The 18,528-nt window shown below is 38.7% G+C and overlaps 1 protein-coding gene across 1 annotated transcript in view; it reads right to left on the bottom strand.

Annotated features, from left to right (window-relative positions):
• MATN3 (matrilin 3) overlaps positions 1 to 18,528 on the bottom strand; it is a 70,488-nt gene that overhangs the window by 33,184 nt on the left and 18,776 nt on the right. Inside the window, exons 2-3 of the mRNA XM_053709649.1 lie at positions 12,908 to 13,477; positions 1,068 to 1,190 (exon numbers count right to left, since the gene is read on the bottom strand). Of these exons, the coding sequence (XP_053565624.1) occupies positions 1,068 to 1,190; positions 12,908 to 13,477 (693 nt within the window). The remainder of the gene's footprint in view (positions 1 to 1,067; positions 1,191 to 12,907; positions 13,478 to 18,528) is intronic.

Below are 18,528 nucleotides of genomic sequence, written 5' to 3'. Positions count from 1 at the left end.
AAAATCCTCACTCTGACACACAAAGCCCTCAACTGCACTTCTCCCCCCTACATTTCAGGGCTTGTCTCCAGATACTCTCCCTCCCGTCCCCTTCGCTCTGCTCAGGATCTGCTCCTCTCTTGTTACTTCCTCACATTCCCGTCTATAGGACTTCTCCAGACTGGCCCCCATCTCGTGGAACTCCCTGCCTCGCTCCACAAGACTCTCCCCTAGTTTTAACAGCTTCAAGTGCTTCCTAAAAACTCTACAATTCAGGGATGCATACAACCAACACTAACCTTTCCTAACTCCATTGCTTTCCCCTTGAACCCCTTAGAATGTAAGCCCTTGAGCCCAGCTGTTTGCAGATCGCCTTCATAAGAGCCAACTACAACAGTGAAACTCTCGGCAGGGCCCTTTACCCATTTGATCCCTGCAAAAGCTATCTGTATATTGACTATGTTTACAGTGCTGCGGAATCTGTTGGCGCTCTACAAATACATAATAATAATAACCCAGATTAAATGTAGTGCGAGGTTACAAGATAACTGGGACATAACATACCTATAATTAAAGGAACATGAAATCCACATTTTTTATGTTTCAGAAAGAGCATGCCGTTTAAACCAACTTTCCAATTTACTTCTATTATCTTATGTGTTTCATTCTCTTGGTATTTTTTTTTGAAGAGCATACCTAGGTAGGCATCTCAGGTGCTGCTGATTGGTGTCTGCACATATATACCTCATGGTATTGGCTCACCTGTGTGTATTGCTGAAGAAAATTAGATAATAGAAATAAATTTGAAAGTTCTTCAAAATGACATGCTCCCTAACAGGCCAGATTTTGAGGCTATCTTAATTAGAGCACAGGTGAAATAATCAGCAGATTAGTAAACATGGCTATATTACCTGCTCTCAACCAAGGTAATCCTAAAAATCTGGCCTGTTAGGGAGACCTGAGTACAGGTTTTAAAACCAGTGGTCTAGCTTGATATAGTATTTGAACATGAAACGGCAGTATTGAAAATGGCATCTGCTCATGCATTCATATCTACTGTGATATGCTTCATGGAATATACAACATACGGGCACAAGTTTTCTTGTCTTGGTTCAAGGTGTATCCATCATGACATTGACAGAAGTAAGATCTGGAATTTGCCACACAAGTATGCTCACAATCATGTTTTCCCAGTGCACACAAGTCCAAACCTAGTGAAAGAAGGGAAATTAGAAAGAATATACACAGTATCAAAAATCAGTATTTAATAATGAAACTTGACTTATTATGGAATATTGAGTATCAAAATCAGGATTCATGAATTAACCATTATTTATTATGGTATCATTAAATGCTAACAATATCATAAGTGGTGTTCTTTACTGGTGGTAATATCTTGGTCAGTTTGCTTTTAAAGTTGTATATTTGTAAATGGTTTTGACTACAACTGTAGATATTTTGTAGAAATAAAATACTATTGAAAACATAATGGATATCATTTTTTCAATATGGTTGAGGTTAGGTCTCTGTACCCGGCCACTCGAGTTCCTACACTCCAAACTCGTCAAACCTTGTCTTTATGGACCTTGCTTTTTGCACAGGGGCACAGTCATGCTGGAAAAGGCCTTCCCCAAAATGTTGCCACTAAGCTGGCAGCACCCAATTGTCTAATTTGTCTTTGTATCATGTAGAATTAAGATAACCATTTACTAGAACTAAGGGGTCTAGTCTAGCCCAAACCTTGATAAACCGCTCCAGGCCATTATCGCTCCTCCACCAAACTTTACCGTAGGCACTTTTAGTTTTGGTAGGTAGTGTTCTCCTTGCTACAGCCAGGTTCTGTCATTAAACTGCAATACTCTGAAGGATAATTTATCACTCCTTTGTACATGTTTCCACTGCCCCAGAGTCCAGCAGTGGCCTGTTTTACACCACTCCAGCTGACACTTGGTACGGTGCATGTTGATTTGAGACTTGTGTACAGCTGCTTGGAAACCCATTTCGCAAAGCTCCTAACACACAGTTCTTGTGCTGATGTTGCTTCCAGAGGCAGTTTGAAATGCCGTAGTGAGTGATGCAACTAAAAGGCGATTTTACTCACTTTAGCACTCAGCAGACCCGCTCACCCGCTGTGAGTTTTGGTCGTCTACCACTTTGTGGCTGAGCAATTATTGGCTCTATACACTTCCAGTTCACAATAAAAGTACTTACAGTTGACTGAACCAGATTTAGTAGGGCAGAAATTTCACAAACTAACTTGTGGCAAAGATAACATCCTGTTAAGAGAGAAGGTTCACTATTTGCAGACAAACAGCTTTAGCAAAATCCACTTCTTGTAAGTTAAATAAACGCTTACCCCCTTCAGACTCTTTCAGTGATGCAGGCCATATCATATTCTATATGACTCTGTGACCGGACCACTACGCTGTGGGAACCCAGACTCTAGCAGATTTTTAGTGGCTGCTATTTTTTTGCTCCATTCCTGTTACAGAAGGCTTTCAAACTGTCCTGGTATTCGCCGTTCCATCTTCAGCCTCCTGGTACAGTCACATGATCCCATGACCTAGTTACCTCCAATCATGTGGAGGAAGTCCCGGGTGAATCCAGAGTAATCCCAAGAGGGGAGGTTTTGTTACTGCTATTCTGGTGTATAAGTAGTATCAAAGCAGTGGATTGCAGCAACCAAATAATAAAACAAATTAATTTGTAAATATTAACAATTCAAAGAATCCTTCTCACAAATCAATGTGCCAGACCCATGAGCATAACATCAGCTTACATGTTTCTGCTCATGCCGTAATCATAGCTAAAGACATTTCACCTGAGGTAATTATTTAAAAGCATTATACAATTCTCATTGGTTAAAAGCAAACAGTACCTGGTCTGCATCATTCATTTCTTAAAGGGATATTCACATTCATGTGTCATATTTCACTTAAAGGGATACTGAACCCAAATTTTTTCTTTCATGATTCAGATAGAGCAGCAATTTTAAACAACTTTCTAATTTATTTCTATTATCAATGTTTCTTCGTTCTCTTGCTATTTTATTTAAAAAAGAAGGCATCTAAGCTAAGGAACCAGTAAATGTTTGCTTCAGGACCATGGACAGCACTTGTTTCTTGGTGCTGTCCAATCAGCAAGGACAACCAAGGTTGTTCACCAAAAATGGGCCGGCATCTAAACTTGCATTCTTGCTTTTCAAATAAACATACCAAGAGAATGAAGAAAATTTGATAATAGGAGTAAATTAGAAAGTTGCTTAAAATTGCATGCTCTTTCTGAATCACAAAAGAAAGAATATGGGTTCAGTGTCCCTTTAATGTTGGCATTTAAAGATAGGTTCTTTTAATTGCTCAAATTCTATAATGTAAGATTTTTTTTTTAATTAAAATTAGTTTTAAAATTTGCTGTTCCCATTGAAAATAATGTTAACAAATCTGAAACCAATATTTGGCTGAACCAAATGCCCACATGAATAAAATTCGTACGAACTGAATGATTAAAAAAAATATTAAACAAAACTTTTGGATAAAACATTTTTTGCCTATGCACATGTGTACTCTGCACTATATAATAATGCAGGATATCTATGCACAAATAAATTAAAATGTATTAGATTTATGAATATTTACTTAAATAACCGCACCCTCCTGCAGGGTCGCCCAAAGGCGTTCATCTAGTCTAACTCTATTGAGGCACCAGCCCTGTCTACAAGGTAATGATTAGTTGAACCACTTATGCTGGTGGTATCTAAACCTTTCACTGATGAGTCATTTCAACCCACCCCCCCTCGTGCTGAAGTCATTTTTTGACTGTTACACTCAACATATTTAATGTTCAACTTCTGTGATTTTGCATAAGTCATCCACACAAATCATATATTGTTTTTGTATAACAGACCAATAGTTTTAGACTATGGGGCAAATTTACCAAGCAGTCAATCGGCCCCAATGCAGCTGTTTCCGTGCGAGCCTTCAGGAAACAGGAGTTAAGAAGCAGCGATCTTAAAGGGACACTGAACCCAATTTTTTTTCTTTTGTAATTCAGAAAGAGCATGCAATTTTAAGCAACTTTCTAATTTACTCCTATTATCAATTTTTCTTCGTTCTCTTGCTATCATTATTTGAAAAAGAAGGCATCTAGGCTTTTTTTTGGTTTCAGTACTCTGGACAGCACTTTTTTATTGGTGGATGAATTTATCCACCAATCAGCAAGGACAACCCAGGTTGTTCACCAAAAATGGGCCGGCATCTAAACTTACATTCTTGCATTTCCAATAAAGATACCAAGAGAATGAAGAAAATTTGATAATAGGAGTAAATTAGAAAGTTGCTTAAAATTTCATGCTAAATCTGAATCACAAAGGAAAAATTTTGGGTACAGTGTCCCTTTAAGACTGCTGCTCTTTATCTTGTCCGCTACCTCAGAGGTGGCAGACAGCAATCAGCCCGATCAGATACGATTGGCTTGATTGACACCCCCTGCTAGCGACCGATTGGCTGCAAATCTGCAGGGGGCGGCATTGCACAAGCATTTCTTGTGAAATGCTTGTGCAATGATAAATGCCAACAGCTACATCGTATTATGTCCGTCCGCACATTGATAATTCCGCCCCTATAACTTTAGTTTGCAGAAACATCACAAATCTTCCACATAGAAAATGATTTTTTTTCCTATAGTGATAAATAAAAGCATGATCCTAAATGTAACAAGCAAATACTTTATGGCTCCAAATTTATCTCTGTCCAAATTCACAAAAACACCACAATTTAGGATTTTATATATTTTATAAAATAAATTAATAAGCAAAAAATGTAAAAATAGCTTTTTTTGAAATTTATACAGCATAATGGAATAAATAGCAAACTATACAATTTAAGCTAAATCTTTAATTCAGAAAAAAAAGTTGATTTCACAAATCTATCCACTTGAGAAAAAATATTTTTTTATTGCTTGGAGAAGACCCAGCTCTGTCGCCATATTTAACAGACATAAAATTCAATGAAGTGTTTACAATTAAGGGTTTAGCTCTGACAGGGGGTCTTGCAGCTAAGAAACAGTTGTACAGTTCGCAGTACACAAAAAGATAATAACACATGAAGGGAGTGAAAGGAATCAAGTGCATACACAGTACGCACACAAGTATATCACACTTGCACACAACTACACAAATAATAAGGGGGCATGAGGAAAAAGAGGGAAGGTTGTGGTGAACAGGCAATTGAGAAATCTCTGCTTAGACGATCTTCTAAAGGAACCTCAGCCCTTGGCACAGAGGGATAGATTATAAGCGTTGTTGCGTGCTAACTGCGCTCAAGTTAAATCAATAGCGCTCCTATTTTTGTGGTAGTATTACAAGGTGAAAGTAAAACTTTAGTGCGAGATCGAAAGACTCAGGCATGCTAACATTTAGAAGTTGGATAGTGCGGCCACGCTATCTCCCTCTCTCAAAAGACTTCTATGGGATGTGCTAACTCGAAGGTGCACTAGGAGAACTGCACTAAAGCCGAAGGAGTATTAAGAATACCTGAAGAACCTTTGCTAGTCTTCACTTAGATAAAATTAAAAAGAACATTTTCTTCTATTTATATTTATGAACGTATATATAAAAATGTATCTATCTATCTATCTATCTATCTATCTATCTATATATATATACACATATATATATACACATACATATATATACATACATATATATATATATATATATATATATACACATATATATATACATATATACATACATATATACATATATATACATACATATATATACATACATATATATACATACATATATATATATATATACATACATATATATATATACACACACACATACACACATATATACATACACACATATACACATACACACACACACACACACACTCAGTATCTCACAAAAGTGAGTACACCAATCACATTTTTGTAAATATTTCATTATATCTTTTCATGTGACAACACTGAAGAAATTACACTTTGCTACATTGTAAAGTAGTGAGTGTACAGCCTGTATAACAGTGTCAATTTGCTGTCCCCTCAAAATAACTCAACACACAACCATTAATGTCTAAACCATTGGCAACAAATCTGAGTACACCCCTAAGTAGAAATGTCCAAATTGGGCCCAACGTGTCAATATTTTGTGTGGCCACCATTATTTTCCAGCACTGCCTTAACCCTCTTGGGCATGGAGTTCACCAGAGCTTCACAAGTTGCCACTCCTCTATGACGACATCACAGAGCTGGTGGATGTTAGAGACCTTGCGCTCCCCCAACTTCTGTTTGAGGATGCCCCACAGATGCTCAATAGGGTTTAGGTCTGGAGACATGCTTTGCCAGTCCATCACCTTTACCCTCAGCTTCTTTAGCAAGGCAGTGGTTGTCTTGGAGGTGTGTTTTGAGGTCGTTATGTTGGAATACTGCCCTGCGGCCCAGTCTCAGAAGGGAGGGGATCATGCTCTGCTTCAGTATGTTACAGTACATGTTAGCATTCATGGTTTCCTCAGTGCCGGCAGCCCTCATGCAGGCCCAGAACATGACACTCCCACCACCATGCTTGACTGTAGGCAAGACACACTTGTCTTTGTACTCCTCACCTGGTTGCCGCCACACACGCTTGACACCATCTGAACCAAATAAGTTTATCTTGGTCTCATCGGACCACAGGACATGGTTCCGATAATCCATGTCCTTAGTCTACTTGTCTTCAGCAAACTGTTTGTGGGCTTTCTTGTGGGACGACAGCTATGTAGACCAATTTGATGCAATGTGCGGTGTATGGTCTGAGCACTGACAGGCTGACCCCCCACCCCTTCAACCTCTGCAGCAATGCTGGCAGCACTCATTCATCTATTTTCCAAAGACAACCTCTGGACATGATGCTGAGCACGTGCACTCAACTTCTTTGGTCGACCATGGCGAAGCCTGTTCTGAGTGGAACCTGTCCTGTGAAACCGCTGTATGGTCTTGCCCACCGTGCTGCAGCTCAGTTTCAGGGCTTGGCAATCTTCTTATAGCCTAGGCCATCTTTATGTAGGGCAACAATTCTTTTTTTCAGATTCTCAGAGAGTTCTTTGCCATTAGGTGCCATGTTGAACTTCCAGTGACCAGTATGAGAGCGATTACACCAAATTTAACACACCTGCTCCCCATTCACACCTGAGACCTTGTTTCACTAACGAGTCACATGACACCGGGAAGGGAAAATAGCTAATTGGGCCCAAGTTTCCAATCAGCCAATAGGATGAAAGCTCAATCAAATTGGCTGATTGCAACAGCCAATAGGATTTTTTCAAACGTAATTCCGATTGGCTGATAAAATTCTATCAGCCAATCAAAATCTAAGGGACGCCATCTTGGATGACGTCATTTAAAGGAACCTTCATTCCGAAGAAGACGTCGTAAGAAGAGGATGCTCTGCATTGGATGTCTGGAAGATGGAGCTGCTCCGTCCCGGATAGATGAAGATAGATGCCGTCTGGGTGAAGACTTCTGCGGACTTCGATGAGGACTTCGGCCGCTTGGATGAAGACTTCTGCCGGCTTCTTGGAGGATGGATGTCGGATCTTCAAAACTGTAAGTCGATCTTCAGGGGTTAGTGTTAGGATTTTTTAAGGGTGTATTGGGTGAGTTTTAGTTTTAGATTTGGGTTTGGGCTGCAATAGAGCTAAATGCCCTTTTAAGGGCAATGCCCACCCAAATGCCCTATTCAGGGCTATGGAGAGCTTAGGTTTTTTTAGTTAGTTTTTTATTTGGGGGGTTGGTTGTGTGGGTGGTAAAAAAATAATAGTTTAATATAGTTTAATTTAATTTTAAAGGTAAGTTTAAATTTATTATAAGATAGGGATGAGTTAATATTTAATATAAAGTTAGCGGGTTGTTAGGTTTAGGGGTTAATAACTTTATTTAGTTGCGGTGGGGTCCGGGAGCAGTGGGATACGGGTTAATAACTTTATGTAGGTGGCGGCAGTGTTGGGACGGCAGATTAGGGGTTAATAACTTATTTAGGTAGCAGTGGTGTCGGGGCGGCAGATTATGAGTGTTTAGACTTGGGGTACATGTTAGGGTGTTAGGTGTAAACATAACTTTTATTCTCCCATAGGAATCAATGGGATATCGGGCAGCAGCGAACATAAGCTTTCACTGCTTTCAGATTCCCATTGATTCCTATGGCATCCGCCACCTCCAGGGCGGCGGATTGAAAAGCAGGTACACTGGGCTGGAATAGTGGTGAGCGTACCTGGTAGTTATTTGATAACTAGCAAAAGTAGTCAGTCACTGACGAATTTGCATTCGGAACATCTGTAGTGACGTAAGCATCGATCTGTGTCGGACTGAAAACAGCGGATCGTATGTTACGTCACAAAATTCTACTTTTGCCGGTCTGTAGGGTTTGATAACTAAGGGGAATCAAGCTTGCCACAATTACGCTGCGGAATTCCAGCGTATTTGCGGTTGACGACTTGATAAACAGGCCCCCTAATGTCATCATCAATGTTTATCTTTAATACTAATTTCACATATACATACTTTCAAAGTATAATACACAATTTAACAAATGGCACTTACAAGTTCTGATGAGTGATTAATGACTCAAGTATAGAGCAATTTGATTAGTTAGTGATTGAAGAAACTGTGTATTTCAATCAGATTGGCTGATTTCATTAATCACGTGATTATGCATTTACCAATAAGAAGTTGTGGAGAACTTTACCAGTTTGTGGGTTGTTTAGGAGTTTGAGTATTGGATCAAATTTGGTGCGAAGTGAGGAGTGGGACTTGTATTACATGCTTTAAACATGGTGCAAATAGATTTATCCAAAAAAAGAAAAGGAAGTTGGCTATATTATGTAATGTATTTAATTTTTTTTTTTTTTCAAAGAGCTTTATTGTCATAATATTCAGTGTACAAACATGGCTCTGGTTACAATATGAGCCTATAGAACTCTCAAAAACAGATGGCTTACAAAAACATTAGCGGCTTCTGAAGACTCAGAATTAACAAGTTTAAGACATATCTTGGCTCTATAGTAAGTACAAAGAATGACCTCTACCAATACCATAATTAAGTTTGCAAGCAACTTTTAGGCTAAGGGAGAGTCCATCGCAGCATTTGGTTGATGAGGAGTTAGTGAAGTGAGTTCAAAATACAATGAAGATAAAGATTGTCCACTAAATCATAACTTGTTTGTCAAACGTTTACAGATCAACTTAGCTGCTTCAATTAAAATGCTATATACATCAATATGAAAGCTGACAGTAGTGTGAGCATTGAGGGGGGGGGTAGGAGGGGGGAAAGGTCATCGGGATAGCTTTAGATTAAGAGTGTATGTTTGGTGAATTTATGTTAGTGGTCAGGTAGCCAGGTTGTCCTATTTCTTCCTGTGTTTAATGGGTTTCCAAGCCCTATTTGCCCCATCTAATTGGGTCGTCTTACATGTCAATCATCCCTGTGCGCGTTCCAACGCATCATCATGTATTCATGTGTTTCCAGTTTGCCTATTCCAAAAAAGTGGTATCGTTCCAGGAGGAGCAGATCGTCCACTTGTTGTTTCCAAGATGTAAAAGTTGGAATTTCCGTGGATTTCCATCTTTGTGGTATTAGTGTTTTGGCGCTATTGAGCATTATGTATAAGAGATTTTGTTTAGAGTCATCTTTAAGGTTCGGTAGGTCATGAAACAACAGTAGTCTAGGGTCTCTGACTAAGTTCGTGTCTAGGGTGTTGTTTATGTGTCTTATAATGTTTTCCCAAAAGGATTCCAATTTCTCACAGCCCCACCATACGTGATGCATATCTGCGGGCAACCCACAACCCCTCCAACATCTATTGCTGGTCTGTTTGTATATCTTTTGTATTCTTACAGGAGTAAGATACCATCTAGACATATATTTATAATTTGTTTCCTGTACCTTGGCCGAGACAGAAGCTTTTTTGTGGTTGCGGAAAATCCGCATCCATTCCCCGTATGAAATTTCTATGTTTAGTTCTGTGGTCCATTTGTGGCAGTATGAAGGTAGCTGTTCTCCTTCAGGGTTCATTAGTATCTTGTATAGTGTTGATATGAGGTGGCGAGGAGGTAGCGCAGAGGTACATAGAGTTTCAAAGTGTGTGCGTTGTCTTTTTAGTTTTTTTTGTAGTTTGTGGGAGTTTACATAGTGGGACAGTTGTGCGTGCATGTACCACGCCTGTGTATTGTCACCTAATATTCCTACCAGTTCTGTCAGCGGCAGTATCCTCCCTCCATTCATAACTGTATTGAGAGTGTGGTCTTTTAATTGGATCGGAAAACCTGAAACTGGCCTAAGCTTTGTCATGAATGGTAGGTCAGGGTTCCCTATGAGAGGAGTCAGTGGTGCTGGTCTGGTTGTTATATGTGTGCTAGTGTTTATCAGTGCATCCCACCTTTGAAACACTTCCTCCAGTAGGGGGTAGTTGCTAATGTCTTCTGGTCTTTGTTTTTCCTGTAACCAAGCTAACCCTCCCACATTATCGACCTGTAGTATTTCCCTATCCAGGTCTATCCATTGCCTAGTGCCTGAATTGTGGCTCCATTCCACCACTCTCTGCAAGAGTATCGCCAATCTGTATAGGTTTAGGTCTGGCAGGCCCAACCCTCCTCTCTCTCTTGGCAAGTATAGGGTTTTTCTAGGAACTCTGGGCTTGATCCCATTCCATATGAATTTTTCTATGTTGCCCTGCAATTGGGTTAAGTAATCTGTTGGTAAGGGGATGGGCAGTGCCTGTAATACGTATAGAATGTGAGGGAGGACATTCATCTTTACGGTATGTATCCTACCTATCCAAGACAGTGTCTTATTTTTCCATCTGGAAAGATCGTTTGTGATTTCTTTTAGTAGGGGAATGTAATTTTTTTTAAAATAAATCGTTAAAGTGTTGTGTAATTTGTATGCCCAGATATTTTATTTGAGTGTGTTGTATCTTGATGGGGCAGGTGAGTCTGAGGTTTGATATGACAGGTGTCGGGGTGTTTATGTTGATTAGCTCGGATTTGGACAGGTTTAAGTGAAAGTTTGATACTTTGCCGTATTCTTCAAATGTTTGTAGGAGGGGTGGCAGAGATCTATCTATGTAATGTATTTAATTTTTATCTACTAGTGCACCAAATTTGGAGCAATAATATTGTCCCCTTGCTTTGTAATTAGAGACAAAGATGTAACATAATCCATAAGTAGGGTAACATCTCCCTAATTTACTTTAATTATCACATATGCTTTATTGTCTTGCAGCATCGAACATAACTTTTCTGTGTTTTCAGAATCCTATTGATTTCTATGGCATTCGCGGCCTCAAGGGTGACGTTTTGAACGATCGGTACGCTGTGTCGGAATAGACACGATCGTACCTGTTGAATGTTTGATAAATTGGCAAGAGAGTCAAAGAGTCGAATGCGACAGTGGATGATCAGCATTCCACTTGATTAACACAAGCATCGATCTGCGTCAGATTGATATCGCGGGAGCGTATATTACGTCACACATTTCAACATTTGACGATCTTGACGCTTTGTTAACTACGGAAGATCAACTTTGCATCTAATTTGACGCGAGATTCCAGCGTATTATCAGTTGAAGCATCGATAAATCGGCCCCCATGTCTCAAGTCATAATTTTATGTGTTGTGCTTGAGTGATGTTTAGCATGGTTGTGATATCTATTGTAAGTATAGGGCGCTCTAAAGGGATATTGGCTGCGCTAAACATCTGATTATTCTTCATTACCATGGACTTGTAATAACATTTTGCTTGCTAATGCTATCAACAGTGCTTCACTTGTAATCTGGCCGAGAATAAGTAATACTTTAACATAGCCTTGCAAACAAAACAAGCCTTAGCCATGAAGAGATGGCTTTCTCCTCTAAAAGGCCAATAAAGTACCTGGACCCTCTGTTTCTCAGAATATAACTTGGCAACTCCCCACTCATGACACTTATCTTTATAACATCATTGACAGGAGCACAGCTGGATCAAACAAAGATTTCCCAGAGCTGCATGGAATGTTAGGAAATGCTTCATATGTGCAAACTTCACTCCCTTAAAGGGGACATTCAAGCCACAATTGGAATACAGACAGGGGCATTTCAGTTTCAAATAAAGCATTTTTGCAATGTTCATGTATTGGAAAAAAATGCTTCTAGTAAAAGCTGCAGCTGTGTCAAGAGTGTACTTAGGTATGCTCTTTGCACCAGCATTTTAAACACAGCAGTTGTTTAGAGAGCTTAAGGTTCTTGTATCATCTGGTAAAGACTCAATGTGCACAGTTGCTAACATTACACAAGCATTACTGGCTCTAAGCGGCTGCAGTATTTAAAATGCTGGTGCACTAAGAATATATAGCTATACTTCATATGTATGTAAAGAGAAAATGTTACAACTAAAACAGTGATACCTTTTACTAGAAGCATTTATCTATGTGCATTTCAATTTTGAGTGGAATGTCTCTAACTTTAACAATGCTGGTCCCAGCACATAATTAATGTCACATCATTTTTCCATTGCATAACAATTTAGACACTCTCCAGACAGCATACTGGAGCCTAATCTAGTCACTGGCACAGGGAATGGGATGTAGTGGGGTGACTAATTCTTTGAAGCAGCAGCAGTAATCTACACCTTACCTTACTCTCTTCTCCACCAAGGTAGAAACAGAGCTAAAATTGAAAGAATGGTTAGTATAATAAATAGTTTAATGGAGTCCAAAACCTTAGGTTTAAATGGTACAAACCCATATATAGCCTCCAATTCTGGTAGTATGAGAGAAATCTAACCATGTAAATATTGAAAGTGGGAACATATTGCATAATTTCATGAATCGTGTTCTTCTTCATTTAACATCTAGAAGACAGTTTTCCATAAACAACCTACATAAATTACTTTTATCATTGGATTTATGACTTACCACAAAGTGTTTCCCTGAATTTAGAAGTAAGCTTTTCAATGACACCATACGTTTCTACATAAAAAACATGATCATCCAGTGGCTCGCTGGCCATCAGCTTCAGAGACTGCATATCAGCTCGATCCACACCAACAGCATAAATTTCTATTCCGGAGGACCGTGCTCTGGCAGAGACTTCATGGACCCTGTCTTGAGGTCTGCCATCTGTGACAATGATTGCCACCTTTGGAATATTGAATGATATATGACGGGCACCTGACTCTACAGTGAAAGCCTCCTCTAGAGCAGTCTGAATAGCCAGCCCAGTCATGGTACCAGTAGACAGTGGACTGATTTTAAAGATAGCGTGCTTCAATGCAACTTTATTAAAGTAGGTCTTGAGAAAAAATTCTATTTTCACAGTGCTGGCATAGTTTACTACCGCCACCCGCGTGGCAGTTTCGCCTGTGTTTAAGGTGTCAATCATGTCTGACAAGAAGATCTTGACTTTCTCAAACTCTTGAGGACGGACACTACGAGAACTATCAATAATAAAAACTAGGTCCATGGGGCGACTCTTGCAAGCAGTTTCTGCAAAGATATAAGCACAGAAATGGAAACATTTGACAGATTGATATATATATAGGCATGAAAAAAAACTGCTGTTAATATAGTACAATTTCTTTCACGTAGGACAATGATGGCCAACTTCCTAACACATGGGGGCCGCAGAAGCCTTATGGGCCACATATAAATTGATGGCTATTAAACATACAAATATTATATTTCCTAAAAATATCCAGCGGCACAGGTGCATATTAAGGGAAGGTTGCAGGTTACACTCTCTATGCTGTTTTCCCCTCCAAAAAAGCTTTTTTTGTTATGGCCACCTTTTGTATACCCTTTCCCATAAATCCCCAATGCACACAATGTTTCCCCGGGATCAAATTAACTAATGCAGAGGGCCACATGTGGCCCTTGGGCTGACAATTGGCCATCCCTTACTTAAAGTAATGTTGCTATTGTTTCTGTGTTTAAAAAATAAATGTTTATTCCTAAGCAAAAGATTTTATTGAACTGTTTGGGCCTCCTTATGGCAAACTCAGACTGAACAGTCATGAGCTCCTAATGGTCCCACAATACTTCCCACATTTAAGAGCTTGATCTAACTGTTCCAGTTTACTTTTATTCTCTTGGTATCCTTTGTTGAAACATCCTTTCCATGAGAGACTAAGGAGTGTAACTGTGTCTTGAACAGTGTGGGCTAGATTACAAGAAAAGTGCACTTGACAGTGTAATGTTAGTAATTTTACCTTGCTCAAAGAATAACGCTTAATTTGGCATTAAAAGTGGATGGTTAAAAAAAAAAAAATATATATATGAAAATGGTGGGGCCGTGTCCAATCCATTAAAATGTCAACCTTACCATACTACAAGCCCTCCCTATCTACCTACCAAAGTGGTATATTCATCAAATTCAGGCTACCATTAAAGGGACAGTATACACTCATTTTCATATAACTGCATGTAATAGACACTACTATAAAGAATAAGATGCACAGATACTGGTATAAAAATCCTATATAAAACTGTTTAAAAACTTACTTTCAGTTTAGCTCTGTTGAAAAGGTAGTTGGAAAGCCCACTGCAAGTGGGAAATAAGACACTCCCCCCTCCCCCTTCTTTTGCATATGAAAAGACCCTTTACACAAACAGAAGCAAGCTGGAGAAAGTAGCTGACGGTATTCACATAAAACTTTGGGGCTTGGTTAGGAGTCGGAAAATCAGAGCAACGTTATTTAAAAATAAGCAAAACTACACATTTAAAAAAAAAAAAAAAAAAACTTTATGGGCTATAAAAATAGATCATCTACAAAACATTTCTGCAAAGAAAAAATGAGCGTATAATGTCCCTTTAACTCATATAGCTGGGGTAATAACAAACCTTGCATAAATAAGAAAACTATTTATAGGTAGACTGATGCGGGTGAGCTGGGATTACCAAATCTAAGGGATTACTATAATTCGATTACAATTCAGAGGGTGCTTGATTTGCATGGGTCAGAAGACACTCAAGCGTGGGTCTCTTTGGATTCACAGTTAATAAAAGGTACCTAAGGTCGGGGCTCTATATAACTAAACGTTCCCCGCTCTCAGTGGAGGAATGTTTACAAGTTGGCTTAAATACCCTCAAATAGATCATTACATAAACACTTGTCCACAAAAATCAGATGTTCTCAGGCCCCTGTTTAAGCATACTCACAAATCTTCAAACTCTCTGCAAATACTTGAGCTAAATTATAAGTTGTTCCTACAATGCTATTTGACCCCAGGTGCTTCCAGAACCTTCCACTTTGTTATGAGAGACTGTGGAATCTCATTTTCATTCAATATTCAGTAAAGATTTCCCTCTAACTCCAAGAATATCTCTATTCAAAAGCCTCCCAAAATTCCCCTGTAAACTTAGATTAACTTTGCTACAGATAGAGCTTAATATAGCCAAGTTACTGGAAGTCTGTATTAACCCTCTCAGAAATTATGTGGATGGATAGTCATGGAACTTTTTTGTCTCAAGGAATAAACATAACAAGAGTACCCCTTTTCTAAAAGTAAAACTTCCTATGGGAGGAATCCTTACACTCACAGAGGTGCACAACTATTCCTCAGCCCTAGTCTTGCCTGTTTGCTCAACCCCACACAAACCCAGTTAATATATACGTGTTGAAGTTTGATGCATGAGATCCCCTCCACTCCACCTCACTCTCCTCTTTCTCCCTTCCTATTTATATATTTTATCTTCCTTTCCTTTCACTATGCTTTGATACAACCAATCTGGAGGATGCTAGCTTGTACATCCATGTCATTTTGTCTGGATTGTGAGTGATTTATAGGAACGGAAGATCTAAGTAGCATGGTATTGGTACATTCATGATACTTTTGAAAATAAGGTGAACTTTATTGCTTAAGTTTCATTACGTTCATTATTTAACTTGAAGAGAAAAAAAAAAAAAAAAAGCTTAGGTATTGTGCAATCATACTATCATTGCTAGGAAAGTAATAGCTTCCTGTATTGTTGGACAACCTTAGATCATTCACTTGCAATTACAAATGTTTGTATTCAACGATCCTGCTATACTCTATTTGGTTCTTATTCCTCAAATGTATGTACTTTGTACTGTCTTTGCGTTATACCTAAATAAATATTTAAAAAATCCTATTAACCCCTTCCTGACGGTACTTATTTGTTACATCAGAACAAAGTTCAGATGTAAACAAATAAGTATAAAATTTAAATCACACGATCGTACATGCGATCGCGTCATTTCAAAGATGGGATCGGGTCTGGGGGGAGTGCCTATGACGCTAGGCACGCCCTCCAGTCCGCGATCCCAGTTAGGAAGCCGTAGCTGCTTCAGTACAGCAGAACGGCTAGGACGTTCCATGCCGTCCTAAGGGTGCTAAAGCCAAGCGTGGTTAGGACGGCATGGAACGGCCTAACGGCGTTAAGGAGTTAATGAAGCTGCAGTAGGAACAAGACCACTATGGTGGATGCATGCATTCTTGTTTGAGTAAGAGAATGAGTTTCACTATTGATGTATTAAGAAATTCAAGGAACCTTTGGATAAGAACACAGAAAACACGCTAATCAGAAAATCCACTGGGAAAACATCCATTGATGTTTAAGTGATTAAATCTTTTCACATAAGGTTCTTTAACCATGCAATGTTTAAGAGGTGTCTAAAATAACTACTTATAGGTCTCTTCCCTTCTGCTGCTTCTGTTATTAACAAAAATACAACCCCTTTCAAGTTTTTTATTTTAATACTGGGTTTTGAATAATTAATAGACAATAGATAGATTTACCGTATTAAACATTACATTACAGATTTTGCTGTCTTCAGAAAAAAGACACCTTAATTTGATGCTGGTAAACAATATCACTACTGAATATGTGTTAAAGGAATATCCTTTATATTAAGAAGAGACACTTTTCAATATAAAGCTCAGTCAAATTAGGTGATTATTTCCCTCCATGGCAGCGGGTATTTGTGAATCAAGCCCCTAGTATCTTCAGCATGTATGTATTGGGTACTTGTAAAGCGCGGCTAATCACCCAAAAGGGTCTCAAGGCGCTGCTCATTTTATCAACCTCGAAGGATGAAAGGCTGAGTGGACCTCACCGGGGATCAAACCTGCAACCCTTGGGTTGCTACAGAACTCCGCCATAGTGCCTTAGCATGCTGAGCTATCTGTCCAACATCTTCCTGCAGTAAAACCACATGGGCTGTGATTCTATAACTTGTTTGACCTTAGTCAGGCCCCAATTACTTCAATTTCAAAACTTGAATTAGTACCATTACTACTAAAGTCAAATTTACAGGCCTTTACCAGAACCTTCCATACTTCACATTTTCAATTCTAATAATTGCTTAATCCATTCACTGCTTCTACAGTGAATGGATTAACATTTCAGCTGTGTTCCTTTAAAGTGACAGTCTACTCCAGAATTTTTATTGTTTAAAAAGGTAGATAATCCCTTTATTACACTTTACCCAGTTTTTCTTAACTAACACAGTTATTCTAATATACTTCTTACCTCTGTGGTTACCTCGTATCTAAAGCCTCTGCAGACTGCCTTCTTATTTCAGTTATTTTGACAGACTTGCATTTTAGCCAATCAGTGCTGATTCATAAATAACTCTACGGAACTGAACACAATGTTATCTATATGGCACACATGAACTAGCGCTGTCTAGCTGTGACAAACTGTCAAAATGCACTGAGATAAGAGGCAGACTTCAAGGGCTTAGAAATTAGCATATAAGCCTACCAAGGTTTAGTTTTCAACAAAGAATACCAAAATAACAAAGCAAATTTGATGATAAAAGTATATAGGAAAGTTGTTTAAAATTACATGCCCTATCTGAATCATGAAAGTTTAATCCCCTTAATACTCTTGGATTAAAATGATCTGCAATGATGCACCTATTCATTTTTAATATGTTTGGTATCTAAATTGTCCGTGGTAAAAGTCAACACTTGGCTAAACTCACTTAAAATGTTGTAATTGAGGAAAAATACCTTAAAGGGACATTGGAGTAAGAAGAAAAGCTGCATAAGAGTACAATAAGAAAATTCTCTAATGATTTAGAGCATGTTATAATGGCACTGTTGCTTTTTATAAACTATGTGTTTAACCCCTGCAAAGAGATTAAACACATATTTAAAGCCAGCTCCAGAGCAGCAATGCACTACTGGGATCTAGCTGAACACATCAGGTGAGTAAATGACCAGAGGCATATGTGTGTAGCCACCAATCACCTGCTAGCTCCCAATAATGCATTGCTGCTCCTGAGCCTTCCTATGTGTGCTTTTCAACAAAGGATACAAATAGTATATTTGATAATAGAAGTAAATATATCTTAAAATTGCACAATATGGGCTTGATTACAAGTAGAGCGCTAATTTATTGTGTGCCGTAAACAGTGTCCGTTTACGTGTGTGTGATAAATAACCAGCCATTACAAGTGGCTGGTTATTACTACTGTGAGCTCGCGGTAGCAATTAACACACCAAAAATTAACCAGAGATCAGATCTCTGGTTAATTTTCAAAATGTGCCCCAATTGCCCCCAAAATACA

The sequence above is a fragment of the Bombina bombina genome, chromosome 4 (genome assembly GCF_027579735.1).
Source record: "Bombina bombina isolate aBomBom1 chromosome 4, aBomBom1.pri, whole genome shotgun sequence".
Classification (NCBI taxonomy): domain Eukaryota; kingdom Metazoa; phylum Chordata; class Amphibia; order Anura; family Bombinatoridae; genus Bombina; species Bombina bombina.
The sequence above is the reverse complement of the archived record's forward strand: the minus strand, read 5'-3'. Positions and strand labels throughout refer to the sequence as shown.